Below are 14908 nucleotides of genomic sequence, written 5' to 3' on the forward strand. Positions count from 1 at the left end.
TTCATCATACAGTTCACACTTGGCATCATATGACTTCCACCTTCTCCCAACATTGAGGGAATATCTTCATGGGGATTTGTTTCACCCAAATGAGGAGGTGGAAAAAAGTGTCAGGACCTGGTTGAAGAGACAAAGTGTGCAGTTCTTTTGTGACAGCTTTAAGAAGCTTGTCTATCGTTGGAAGAAGCATGTAGCAAATGGTGGTGATTATGTGGAGAAGTAAATGCAGTAACAAAAAACCTTATTTCAAGGATTATTTTCCTGTTTCATTTATTAAAATATACCTATTTAAACTAACATTATGGAGATGGAAGCATTACTTTTCATTCAACCCTCAAAGCAATGAAATAACAATAAATGTCACAAAGTAGTGTGCAAACAGTTACCTATCTAGAACAGGGGTAGTCAACCTTTTTATAGCTATCGCCCACTTTTGTATCTCTGTTAGTAGTAAAATTTTCTAACCATCCACCAGTTCCACAGTAATGCACCTTGTATCATCATCTGCTCATGCCTCTCACGCATCATGGATTGGGTTTGGGGGGGCGCCGGCTACCAGCTCTGCTTGGCTGTTACAGCTGGGTGGTGATGGGGGAGATGGGCGAGCTATTCTGGGACGAGGCTCTTTTGTTTGCAGTTGCACTATAGCACCATTTAGTTTCACTTAGTTAATGTGAACTAAACTTATGTGCGGGCGATAGAAATAGTATATTTTCAGATATTTAAATTGTCATATAGAATTTTATGAAAACCTAATGAAAATGTTTTTAAATAATGCTATGAAAAAAAATTTAAAAAGTCAATTAAATTTTAAAAAAAGCAAAGTGCTTCAGTATCGGACAAAACCCCTACTGCCCACCATGAAAGCTGGAACTCCCACTAGTGGATAGTAGGGACCAGGTTGACTACCACGGATCTAGAAGACAAACGGAAATGAATCTACACTTCCAGACAACTTGCTATGTTTCTGTTAGCTTTTTATAAATCACAGTTCAAATTGTATTCAAGGCAATCTTCTAAACTAATTTATGATTATACCAGTAAAACCATACCTCAGTATAACAATTACAAGGCCAATGATGCCATTTTTTTCTTTCAGACTTAGCCATAGCAGGGTGAAGGAGAAAAATGACCTGGGAAAGAAAGAATTAAACCTCTTCCTCCCAAATAAAAGATAAAAATTCCTAGGTGTGTGTAAAGAAGATGGAAAAGAAGTAGCTGATTACTACATCTTTAACATCTTGTGGTGTTCTTATGAACATGATATTGAGAGTGTTTTGGTTCCAATACTTCTTTTGATTTACTGGAGCAAATCTCTTTGGTCTATTGTTTCATGAAGTCTGTTTTTCTGAAATAGTTTTCTGTTCATATCAGTTTGCAGAACTAAGAGTTGAAATGCATTTATCTTCAGTATGTCAAATTTCCATCAGCTCAAATGAAGTTCATTTAAAATACAATGTAACACTTAAAGATAAAATAAATCAGTTGGTCAGATACAAGCATCCAAGATCTACAGTATCAATCTAATGAGTAAGCATTACTCAAATAGTGTGCATGAAGGACTCTAGAAAGTGTTTTCCTACACTTACACACACACACACACACACACACACACACACGTCATTACCCCAAAAACCCTGGCCAAAAACAAAAATAAGTATTTCAAACAGCCAACTCTCATAAAAAGAGACCCTTGATCATAATTCTGGAACATATTTATCAATCCCTTCCAATTCCCTTTCAAACTGTAAAGAATTCCCTTCAAATAGAAAGATATAAGGAGAGCATAAGGAGCTTTCCCAGGTGCCGATGTGGCAAAGAAATAATGTAATGACTTTATAATAAATCAGTTGGTCAGGTACAAGCATCCAAGATCTACAGTTGACCATAGTTTACAAATCACAAAAGCTGAGTTCAGATCAGATCATGCTCAGACAAAACCCAAACTCCACTGTGTGAACCTATCCATAGGGTATATTTTCCATCATTATGCCTTCTTTCCAATAGTAATCCCCTTATGAATGCTATCAGTGCTGGATTCATACAAACATAAATCAAAATCAGTCATTTTAAACAAAGTCTATTGGCTGGTTTGTTTAGACAAAACCAAATAAAACTGTATTAGTGCTTTGTGAGCTGATAAACCCAGCTACTACCTAGTTTCGAGAGCCATATAAGCATTAGAGGAATACTTCATTTTGATGGGAGATGTTTGTGAATCACTCATTAAAGGAAATCTGTAAATTGTTTCCCCTTTGTTGTGACCCAGGCCCAAGTAGATAGTAGGAAACTCAGTCAATGAAAAAAAAAACTTTATTCGAACAGCTGAGAATTGCTTCATTCCCAGCGTAGTTCAACTAAATTAAAGCAAATTCCTCCCAACACAAATTCCTCAGTCCTATTGCAAACCTTTGTTCAATTAGGCAAACTGCCCAAGGCCTTTCTTAGCAAAAGTTCAGAAGTCACAGATACAAAAATGAATGCAAGACGTAGACAAAGAAGATGACGAAGCTACCAACCTTGTTTTCCGGCAAAGCCCAAATGCCGTTGCTGGTCTGTTTTAAGCCTTATGGGAGGGGCCAATAATCTCTTGGCCCTACTCCCGAGTTGTCCTCTTTGCTTGAGCTGCTCTTGCCTTCTGGCAGCTCTTCTCATGTGTGCATTGGGAACAGGCTCCTCCTGTTCCTCTGCCTCACTACTATCAGTCTCTCGAGGATCTGGAGTCCGCACCTCACTCCCCGATGGCCCTGGCCCCACCTCAGCCTCATCTCTGTCCGACTCTTTTGCCAGCTCCGCAAGCTGCTGACAGACCACAACACCCTTTTTAAGCAGCAAATAGCATGGCAGGAGCAGATTTGTCTCCTCATTGCTTCATCTGGCATACCACATATTTTCTCCAACTTGTAAATCTCAAAAGAGAACATGCTACCTCTCATACAAGAAACAAAGTGCTACAATAGAATGTGTTTTCATCATATGTCCCTATTAGATACAGAGAAGTAAGCTTTCATAAACATTTTCAAATATAATTAGCTATTTACCCATTTTTCTGCTGACATAATAAGATTGCCAACTAGGCTGCAATCCCTGTTGAGCTCTACAACTATTAAAGAATACCATTTTCCTAGGCTATATCTGGAATCTATAGATATTCAGCTGTTCACAATTAAGATTGGTTGAAAGTTTATGGTTTTGTATTAAAGGCAAAGCTACTCAATTTCTTTTTATTCTTTCCAATACAAAAGAATATTGATATAAATTATGTAAAACAGAAATTTTCAACCTGGGGTCCATGGATTGATTTCATAGGGGCTAGAAACCTGAACAGCAATAAAAATACAAATTTATTTTCACTCGTCTTAATTGAAACAGAGGTTTCATTTAGTAATGAATGTTGGCAAGAAAGTATTTTATGGTCTCCAGACTCCAAAAATGTTTAACTTGAATAAATGTCACTACACTATCTAAAATTATTAATCCTTAAAAAGCAAAACCATATACACTTGGTTATATACAGTACCATTTCCTTCCAAAGCATGAAACTGATTATCATCAATACAATTTACATTTTCAAGGCTCTTTTCTACCATTATCCATAAAGCCATTAATCCTATAATTTTAGAAATCTAGAATCCATTATGTTTGCTCCAGTTTATAACTCCTCTTTGCTGAGTCAATATCCAAACTCCATTATGTGTGAACCTATCCATAGCTCATAATAGAGTATATGAAGCCCGTTTCATGCTTTCCAGTGCATGCATATACACAAAAATATACATACACAACATAATGGAACAGTAAAAGCCATATAGAGGCAATGCATATACAATTACTTTAAGTAGTAAAGAAAGTAGTCTCTACTACTTCATTACACAAAAGAATATACAGATATCTTCTTTGCCATCCTTAGTAAAAGGCTTGGAAAGAATTCAGGAAGCCTTGGTCTCCATTGTTTATCTTTGTTTTTAAAACTTTGTTGTTAGTATGTCCTTTCTCTCAGCAAGGTATTTGTATTTGTTACACTGGGAAGAAAAGCATGAACTGACAGTATTGAAACTTGACAAAAATAAGGTATTTGTTCTGAGGTCCCACCTCAGTTCGGGAGGCACGTGAAATGACTCAATTAGCTGGCAATTTAGTCCACGGTAGCTATCAGCTCTGGCAGCAAACCAGCGAGCATCTGCCAAGGTTTTCTTTTATCTTCCTTGATGCTGGCATGTCAATCAGGACGTCAGAAACAAATAGCAATCCAAGCCAAATGCTCAGTCAAATAATTCAGCTCAAGTTTTCTCCAGTCAGTTTGATTTGTCCGTCACGAAGTAATAGAGCAGCCCCTCCTGCTTTTATACCCTGTGGGGTGTGGCTTCGTGACTCAGTACTTTCTAGGCCTGCTCCACCCCTTCTTCTGTTGTTCCCGCCTCTCTTGTCTACGAAACCTGGGATCTAACCAGGACTGATTGTCCACAGCTGGGTCTGGAAGCATTGCCTGGGTGGGGAGAGATACAGGAGACAGAGGCCTCGTTACTTCCTCCACCTGGCCTGCCTCTGGCTCCTGCAGCTGAGCCAGAGAGGCCGGCCCTGCGGAGGGGAGCCCTGACGACCCTTCCCCCTTACTCTCTGAGTCACTCTCTGGCAGGGGGCCAGGCCCAGGGGGCCAGGCTGGAGCCACAACAGTACTATGCACTCTGAATGAATTTAAATCTCCAGAATTGTATGAATTGCATCTCTATGGTATTGATGGAATAGTTAAAATTTTATGTACTGTATCAAGTGTTAGTTGACAACTGTTTTAAATAGCATTATTTCAATAGTATTATTTGAAAACTTATATTTCAGAAAATTGGAGAAATGCCAGAAGACTGGAGGAAAGGAAATATTGTTCCTAAGATCAAAAAGGATGATCATGGAAGAAATAAACCAATTAATATTCCAGAACAAATCATAAAAATATAATCATTTTTAAAGATTAGTGATAACCCCGCGTGACTACCCATAAATAAATAAATAAAACTAATAAAACTAATTTTATTTTTAACAGAGTAACTTTTCATATCATAATATGGAATTCAGTATAATTTCAGTAAAATTTCTGTCAAAGCATTGTGATTAATAAGCTAGCTAAGGTTGGCTGGATGTTATTACAATTAAATGACAGCCAAACAGGACAGGTACAGACTTCAACAGATAGTTAGAACTGCAGAAAGAACAATTGCAACCAGCTTGCCTTCCATTGAGGACCTGTACACTGCACAAACCAGAAAAAGGGCTGAGAAAATTTCTACAGATCCCTCACATCCTGGACATAAGCTATTTCAGCTTCTTCCCTCCCCTCCCCTTCCCTCCCCAACACTACTATAGGGCACTGCATGCCAAAACAATTAGACACAAAGTTAGTATTTCCCTGTGCCATCATTCTGCTGAACACCTAATTTCCTCATCATTGTCTTAGGACTAAGAGATTTATCCATGTAGTAGGCTGTATTGCTATTACCTTTCTCATCTCCTCATCTTTCTTATCTTCTCATCTTTCCTACTATCTTTTCCTATTGGTATATATGATTATCATTTGTTGGTATCTTATAATTAATGTTTGCAACTATGATTTATGATATATGTCCTATCACTTTGTTGTTTGTATATACATTGAGAGCTTATGCACCAGAGACAAATTGTTTGTGTGTCCAATCATGCTTGGCCAATAAAGAATTCTATCTATCAATAAAGAATTCTTTCTATCATCTATCTATCTGTCTATCGTATCCATCCATCCATCCATCCTGAACAGGAGATTAGATTGACTGGCATGAATAGCTTGTTCCAGCTGTACAGTTCTATTACAATGCCAGGATATTCACAAAATTCTCCCAGAATTAGTAAATCAGAATACCTGTATAATCTTCAGTAAAACAACTAAGGAACGTTCATCTAAGTACATCAGGCTTTGAATCCAGGAATTTGCAATGTTCTGAGATAATGATCAATAGATGAAATGAGGGCCATCGATTAAGAGAAGGTAAATTAGACAAATAACCAGCTGTAGTATATTCATTGCTACTTTAGTCTATACTAACTTGGACGGAAAGATAGACAGACAGACATGACATGTTTCACATACCACAAAATACATGCCATAGCTTTTAACAAAAATGTTAACTTACCTTGCCAACTATCATTGCAGACACAGAGTTTCTCTCCTGTTAAATCACAGTAGCCATGATCAGGACTTCCACAGTTAGCTTTACAATAAGGGATATCACAGGCTTCTCCTTTCCAATACTTGTCACACTCACAATATAGTTGGCTTGGTATTGAGCCACTAGTTGTGCATTTCCCATGCCCTGAGCAGTTATTTGGACATGAATTAATTCTGTAATGAACAATATCAGAAGAAATGAGTTGATAAAATACCAAAGAGAAATAGTCATTAGGAATACATCCAAGTTATTTTTTATATAAGTAATTACTTATTTACTTAATTACAAACATAGCCTTCAGTTTACTACTTAAAATTACCAAGAAACAAAACCAGAAATCAGTGACAAGATGTTCATGCACTCTATTTTTATTCTTCCATAATATTTTATTAGCCTACTACATACTAAAGCATATCTATGCAGAAGAAATAAGTCAGGCTGAAAATACAATCTTCTGTATCATTCCAATTTTGTAAGATTTTGGCATTTATATTCCACTGTAGCAAAAGAAATACAAATAGGATCAGCATAGAGATTTGATTTCCCAACGTATTCTTTTTAGTACTAGGTTTCTAAAATAAAATATTCACAAAATGGATGTGGAGAAGGGATCAAACAGAAAAGGTAACTATTTTGGCCTTTGGGAGCATTTTGCTTATCAGTCACAGAAACAACCATGAAAGTAATTACATTTAATATGCTAAAAGCCAATATATGTAATTTCCAAGAAAGATGGGCTGTTAAGAAATATGAAATATAAATAAAAGAAATCTAACTTTTCAGTTTCATAAAAAAAAGCAAAATATTCCAAGAGAAGTGAATATGGAAGAAAAAGTATCAGAAATCAGAAAATTTCACATGAAGTTTGCTTTTACAACTTTTAAAGTCTGGGGGCCAATGGCACAATTTTCAGCTCTCTATGGATCAATGCTATCATGCTTTACTTCTATAAAAACTTAGCCTTTAAGTCCAAGAAATTTGTTTCTAGTTGCCCCATTTAGAAAGGCCAATCCAGCCAAATGAGCAAGTGATTATGTATATCTGTGTCTGTGTTTGTGCCTATGAACAGAAAAATAGAAAGACAAAGACCAATACACACACACACTCAAAATCTATACATTTCCTTAAACAGATTATGCTGAGATAATTGTCTCATAAAACATTTTTCCAATCTATCTTCTTTGAGATATAACTTCACACACTAACAAATACAGGTAGTCCTCATTCAGCAATCACTCATTCAGTGGCCATTCATAGATATGATAATGCTGAACAAAGAAGCTTATGAAAAGTCCTGTAGCTGCAACTATTACATTTCTACGGTCATTTCATCACAATTTGGGTGGCTTGCAATTACAACATCACAGGGGAACAGAGTCAAATAATCGCCATTTGTGATTTCATTGCCAACTTTTAACAAGATCCATGACAGGCAGGAGATTGCAAATGGCGCTGTGATGTCATGCTAATGATATCGTGTAATATTTGTTTAAATGCAGCAACCAAAACTGCCACAATTGCTGATGTGAGTTAGTGCAGTCAAAAAGCATCATGCTTTACAGTTGGGTCACTTAGCAAAGGCATTTCCAATCCCAACTATTAAGCAAGGACTACCTGCAATAACAAATGCTACTTACGGGACCACCTGCTGTTACCCTATGCCTCCCACCGACCCGTACGCTCACACAGAGAGGGTCTTCTCAGGGTACCGTCCGCCAAGCAATGTCGGCTGGCGGCCCCCAGGGGAAGGGCCTTCTCTGTTGGAGCATCTACCCTCTGGAACGAACTTCCTCCTGGTTTGCGTCAATTACCTGACCTTCGGACCTTTTGCCGTGAATTGAAAATGTACTTGTTCATCCAAGCGGGACTGGCTTAATTCTTAATTTTTAAATTTTGAATGTTTTGAATTTTAATAATTTTAAATTGGGTATTCTGTTTTATTGGGTCAAATTTGATGGTTTTTAAATTTTTCGGCCATTATAGAATATGTTATTTTAATTTGTTGTTTTAAAATTGTATATTGTATTGTTTTAATCTGGCTGTACACCGCCCTGAGTCCTTCGGGAGAAGGGCGGTATAAAAATTTAAATAATAAATAATAAATAAATAAATAAATAAAATGCATTAAACACAGTAATTATTAAGTATCCTTTAAAGTCGTTATCCCTAACCTCCAGGCTATGGCCTACTACCAGGCTGTGGCTATTCAGAATTGGACCGGCACGCACACATGCACGCAGGTCCACTCGTGCAAGAAATTCCATCAATAGTCAAGAGTTCTTTACAGCAGTGGTGTCCAACCTTTGTGGCTCACGCAGCCCAGTTGCCCTCTCCTCCCCCAGCCGGTCTGCCAAGCCACAAAGTCTGGGGACCGCTGCTTTAAAGAACTATTGACTATTGGAATTCCTCTTCATTAACATTTTTCAAGCTATATGTGTGTTACATACAGTCTTCTCAAAATCAAGTTTTCATAAGCTTACTTCAAATGTTTTCAGCTCCAGGTCTTTTTACTAAAATTAATTAACAGAAACATAATTAAAAGAAATCTAACTTTTCAGTTTCATAAAAAAAAGCAAAATATTCCAAGAGAAGTGAATATGGACGAAAAAGTATCAGAAATCAGAAAATTTCACATGAAGTTTGCTTTTACAACTTTTAAAGTCTGGGGGCCAATGGCACAATTTTCAGCTCTCTATGGATCAATGCTATCATGCTTTACTTCTATAAAAACTTAGCCTTTAAGTCCAAGAAATTTGTTTCTAGTTGCCCCATTTAGAAAGGCCAATCCAGCCAAATGAGCAAGTGATTATGTATATCTGTGTCTGTGTTTGTGCCTATGAACAGAAAAATAGAAAGACAAAGACCAATACACACACACACTCAAAATCTATACATTTCCTTAAACAGATTATGCTGAGATAATTGTCTCATAAAACATTTTTCCAATCTATCTTCTTTGAGATATAACTTCACACACTAACAAATACAGGTAGTCCTCATTCAGCAATCACTCATTCAGTGGCCATTCATAGATATGATAATGCTGAACAAAGAAGCTTATGAAAAGTCCTGTAGCTGCAACTATTACATTTCTACGGTCATTTCATCACAATTTGGGTGGCTTGCAATTACAACATCACAGGGGAACAGAGTCAAATAATCGCCATTTGTGATTTCATTGTTAACTTTTAACAAGATCCATGACAGGCAGGAGATTGCAAATGGCGCTGTGATGTCATGCTAGTGATATCGTGTAATATTTGTTTAAATGCAGCAACCAAAACTGCCACAATTGCTGATGTGAGTTAGTGCAGTCAAAAAGCATCATGCTTTACAGTTGGGTCACTTAGCAAAGGCATTTCCAATCCCAACTATTAAGCAAGGACTACCTGCAATAACAAATGCTACTTACGGGACCACCTGCTGTTACCCTATGCCTCCCACCGACCCGTACGCTCACACAGAGGGACTTCTCAGGGTGCCGTCAGCGAGGCAGTGTCGGCTGGCGGCCCCCAGGGGAAGGGCCTTCTCTGTTGGAGCATCTACCCTCTGGAACGAACTTCCTCCTGGTTTGCGTCAATTACCTGACCTTCGGACCTTTCGTCGTGAATTGAAAATGTACTTGTTCATCCAAGCGGGACTGGCTTAATTCTTAATTTTTAAATTTAGAATGTTTTGAATTTTAATAATTTTAAATTGGGTATTCTGTTTTATTGGGTCAAATTTGATGGTTTTTAAATTTTTCGGCCATTATAGAATATGTTATTTTAATTTGTTGTTTTAAAATTGTATATTGTATTGTTTTAACCCTCATGGGGGACTTTAACTTGCCATCGACCGGCTTGTCATCTTCAGCTGCTCGGGAGTTCACGGCTTCCATGACGGCCTTCGACCTGACTCAAGTAGTTGATGGCCCTACCCACAGTGGAGGTGGCACCCTGGATTTGATTTTCATCTCTGGTCAGTGGTTGAAGGATCTGGACTTGAGGGATTTAGTCATTGAGCCTTTGTCATGGTCAGATCACTTCCTCCTTCGCCTAGACTTTCTGACCGCCACTCAACACCGCAGGGAGACGGAACCAATACCTTGGTTCCGTCCCAGGCGCCTGATAGACCCGGAGAGGTTCCAGACGGAGCTTGGGCCGTTTCCTGAAGGTCTGGCTCACAGCTCGGCCGAGGAACTTGTCGCGGCTGGGAGCGGGCGCGGCGGGGCTGGATCGTGTCGTGCCTTTGCGGCCTCTGACCCGGCGCGGGTCCCAACCAGCTCCTTGGTTCTCCGAGGAGCTGAGGAGATGAAGCGCCGGAGAAGGCGCCTAGAGAGTTCCTGGAGGTCTAGCCGTTTGAGGCTGATCGGACACTAGTTAGGTCCTATACTAGGACCTACCTAGTGGCAATGAGCGAGGCGTTGCTCGCCTCCTCCCTCATTGCGTCGGCAGATAACCGCCCAGCCGCCCTGTTTGGGTGACTCGTTCCCTCCTTCACCAGGGGGGCGGGATGACCCGTTGCAGGGCGTGCTGAGGAGTTTAACGGTTATCTATATGATAAAATCGTTCAGCTTCGGGACGGTTTGGACCAAAATTGCGGTGACTCAGGTGAGACGTCTGAGGGTGGTCTTGGTGACATTGTTTGGGATGAGTTTGACCCTGTGGCTCCCGAGGACATGGACAGGTTGTTGGGTAGGTTGAATGCCACCACGTGTTTACTGGACCCGTGCCCCTCCTGGCTGGTGCTGGCCACTCAGGAGGTGACACGAGGCTGGCTGCAGGGATTACAGTGCTTCTTTGGTGGAGGGTGTCTTTCCGGCCGCCTTGAAAGAGGCGGTGGTGAGGCCCCCCCTCAAGAAGCCTTCCCTGGACCCGGCTGTTTTAGGTAATTATCGTCCGGTCTCCAACCTTCGCTTCGCGGCGAAGGTTGTAGAGAGTATGGTGGCATATCAGTTTCCCTTACACCTGGATGAAACTGTCTATCTAGACCCGTTCCAGTCCGGTTTCCGGCCCGGTTACAGCACTGAGGCGGCTTTGGTCGCGTTGGTGGATGATCTCTGGTGGGCCAGGGATAGGGTTGTTCCTCTGCCCTGGTCCTATTAGACCTCTCAGCGGCTTTGATACCATCGACCATGGTATCCTGCTGCGCGGTTGGAGGATTGGGAGTGGGAGGCACCGTTTATCGGTGGTTCTCCTCCTATCTCTCCGATCGATGCATGAGCAGTGTTGACAGGGGCAGAGGTCGGCCCGGGCGCCTCACTTGTGGGGTGCCGCGGGGTCGATTCTCTCGCCTTCTGTTCAACATCTATATGAACCGCTGGGTGAGATCATCAGTGGCTTCGGTGTGAGGTACCAGCTGTCGCTGATGACACCCAGCTGTACTTTTCACACCGGGCCACCCCAGCGAAGCTATCGAAGTGCTGTCCCGGTGTCTGGAAGCCGTCACGGGTCTGGATGGGGAGAAACAGGCTCAAGCTCAATCCCTCCAAGACAGAGTGGCTGTGGATGCGGCATCCCGGTACAGTCAGCTGAGTCCATGGCTGACTGTTGGGGCGAGTCATTGGCCCCGATGGAGAGGTGCGCAACTTGGGCGTCCTCCTGGATGAGCGGCTGTCTCTGGAAGATCATTTGACGGCCGTCTCCAGGAGAGCGTTCTACCAGGTTCGCCTGGTGCGCCAGTTGCGCCTTTCTGGACCGGGATGCCTATGCACGGTCACTCACGCCCTCGTGACGTCTCGCCTGGATTACTGCAATGCTCTCTACATGGGGCTCCCTTGAAGGGCATCCGGAGGCTGCAGTTAGTCCAGAATGCGGCTGCACAGGTGATAGAGGAGCCCTCGTGGCTCCCGTGTGACACCTATCCTCGCAGACTGCACTGGCTACCTGTGGCCTTCGGGTGCGCTTCAAGGTCTTGGTAACCACCTTTAAAGCGCTCCATGGCATAGGGCGGGTTACTGGGACCGCCTACTGCTACCGAATACCTCTCACCGACCCGTGCGCTCTCACAGAGAGGGACTCCTCAGGGTGCCGTCAGCGAGGCAGTGTCGTCTGGCGACGCCCAGGCAAAGGGCCTTCTCTGTGGGGGCTCCCACCCTCTGGAATGAACTACCCCCAGGACTTCGTCAACTTCCGGACCTCCGAACCTTCCGTCGCGAGCTTAAAACACACTTATTTGTCTGCGCAGGACTGGATTAGATTTTAAATTTATTGGTTTTAAATGGGTTTTATTATTTATACTGTTTTTAAATATTCGGCCTTGTAGAATAAGTTTTTTAATTGTTATTTTAATCTGTATTTATATGTTTTTATTTGCCTGTGAACCGCCCTGAGTCCTTCGGGAGATAGGGCAGTATATAAATGTGATTAATAAATAAATAAATAAATAAATAAATAAATAAATAAATAATCTGGCTGTACACCGCCCTGAGTCCTTCGGGAGAAGGGCGGTATAAAAATTTAAATAATAAATAATAAATAAATAAATAAATAAAATGCATTAAACACAGTAATTATTAAGTATCCTTTAAAGTCGTTATCCCTAACTTCCAGGCTATGGCCTACTACCAGGCTGTGGCTATTCAGAATTGGACCGGCACGCACACATGCACGCAGGTCCACTCGTGCAAGAAATTCCATCAATAGTCAAGAGTTCTTTACAGCAGTGGTGTCCAACCTTTGTAGCTCACGCAGCCCAGTTGCCCTCTCCTCCCCCAGCCGGTCTGCCAAGCCACAAAGTCTGGGGACCGCTGCTTTAAAGAACTATTGACTATTGGAATTCCTCTTCATTAACATTTTTCAAGCTATATGTGTGTTACATACAGTCTTCTCAAAATCAAGTTTTCATAAGCTTACTTCAAATGTTTTCAGCTCCAGGTCTTTTTACTAAAATTAATTAACAGAAACATAATTAATAAGAAATACTTACGAGTAAAAAATATTAAATCCTGTTAGATTATAAGCAGCATCACTAAAAAAGTGTAGCAGTGCATAGCCAGATGTAGTTACTACTTCAGGTACAGTTTCATTTCCATGCACCTCTGGAACTATAAGACCACTGCAGAATTTTAAACATAAGAGATGTGTATTATTAATAAACAATGAAAAGCTGCAGATTTGAACAAATCACTTGAGTTCTTAGCACAATGTGGAAGCATTGTAAAATTGCATTCCATTTTAATGTGTAAAGCAAAACACAGTGAGATATATAAATATTTGCATACTGAATTAGTCAGCATTTCTAAATGATTTTGATTTTTTTAAAAAAATGACTTCTATACAATACTATTTAAAATAAGAGAACTCTAGAAATCATTTCTAGAAATGATTGCCATAAAAATAATGCAGTCAAAATGTATAAAGGCAATATTTCAGTTTTTTAAAAATTAAAAGTTCAAATCAGTGCACAGAAGCAACTTTTAAACATATGTATTATTTCAAAGATTCAGGTTTACAAGGTAGACACAATTCTTGCACAGATTGGCTTAAGTATGGTCTAAATAACCAAACTGCCACTAAGTCTTTTTCAATAGGACATTCCATATTCTTTTCCACCTGTATCAAAAAAACAACGACCACATTCTTTTCTTGCTACAAATCCAGAAGGATATTTTCTAATTTTTTCTGCAATAGCAGCACTAGCAGTACTGTCTGGTTCACCTGCTATACTTCATTTCTATTCCAGTTGCACACTGTGAAAGGAATTCCCTTTTCTCTAGCTACATTTTTGTTCTCTGTAGCAATTTTTTCTTGACCTACTGCACTGTCTCTCTCATTCTGAAAGGTCTTTAACCAGTTCCTCTATGCTTTTTTAATAAGTTAACAAGTAAATGAGTAAAACCTTATTGTTTTCATTTTTTTACCAGGTGAAACAAGAGTTTGCTTTCCATCCCAGACAGAAAAATTCATTCATTCTTTCTTTCTTTCTTTCTTTCTTTCTTTCTTTCTTTCTTTCTTTCTTTCTTTCTCTCTCTCTCTCTCTCTCTCTCTCTCCCCCACCCTCCGTCCTTCCTTCTTTCCTTCCTTCCAGGTAAATCAGGGTAAAATTCAAAAATTATGGGTTTGTTAAACATGGCTCAAAGTAGAGCATGCTGAAATAGTTAAAAGAAAGATCTTTAAAAAGGCAACAGAGAGGGAACTACATACTGAAATCCAGTCTAAAACTTCTACTTAATGCACATTTTATAACACTGTAATAAAAGCTATTAAGCTGAAATACTCACCTAAATACAGCTATTAAAGGTGCATATATTGAATCTCCATCATAAACATACATATGATCCCAACTACATTCTGTTGCAAAATGATTAAATCGTAATCTTAAAACTGAATTAGGGCTAGAAAAGAAAAGCAAGAAACAGCACTTAAAAATGGAACATTTTATAATGAAATGTACATATAAGCATGTCAGTACAGTATTAAAGGCAAGACTTGTCGATTTTATAATTACACATTTTTAAAAATTGTAATATTGTGTATATGTGTCGATGCAACTATTACATAAATTTTAGACATGTATTTCATTGCAAATGAGAAAATCCAATCTGAACCTGTGAAACTAAAAACTATTTTCTGGTTCAGACATAGGAATATCTGTCTGCAAACAGGCCCTTTACCTACATGATCTCTCCTTACCCTTATACTCTTTTCTTCACCGTGTACAGCAAACTATACTTTATTATGACACATTTGCTTAAGCTTAATTTAGCTTAAATTTAGAAAATGCACTGAGGA

General features: G+C 39.8%; 1 protein-coding gene across 4 annotated transcripts in view; it reads right to left on the minus strand.

Moving 5' to 3' along the window:
- ATRNL1 (attractin like 1) overlaps positions 1-14908 on the minus strand; it is a 618957-nt gene that overhangs the window by 555893 nt on the left and 48156 nt on the right. For all 4 annotated transcript variants that reach the window (XR_009155605.1, XM_058187058.1, XM_058187059.1 and 1 more), the window contains exons 3-5: positions 14398-14511; positions 13104-13232; positions 6159-6367 (exon numbers count right to left, since the gene is read on the minus strand). Coding sequence is in view for 3 of the 4 variants with exons in the window: in XM_058187058.1 (XP_058043041.1) it covers positions 6159-6367; positions 13104-13232; positions 14398-14511 (452 nt within the window). In the remaining variant the exon portion in view is untranslated. The remainder of the gene's footprint in view (positions 1-6158; positions 6368-13103; positions 13233-14397; positions 14512-14908) is intronic.

The sequence above is a fragment of the Ahaetulla prasina genome, chromosome 6, assembly GCF_028640845.1.
Source record: "Ahaetulla prasina isolate Xishuangbanna chromosome 6, ASM2864084v1, whole genome shotgun sequence".
Taxonomy (NCBI): Eukaryota; Metazoa; Chordata; class Lepidosauria; order Squamata; family Colubridae; genus Ahaetulla; species Ahaetulla prasina.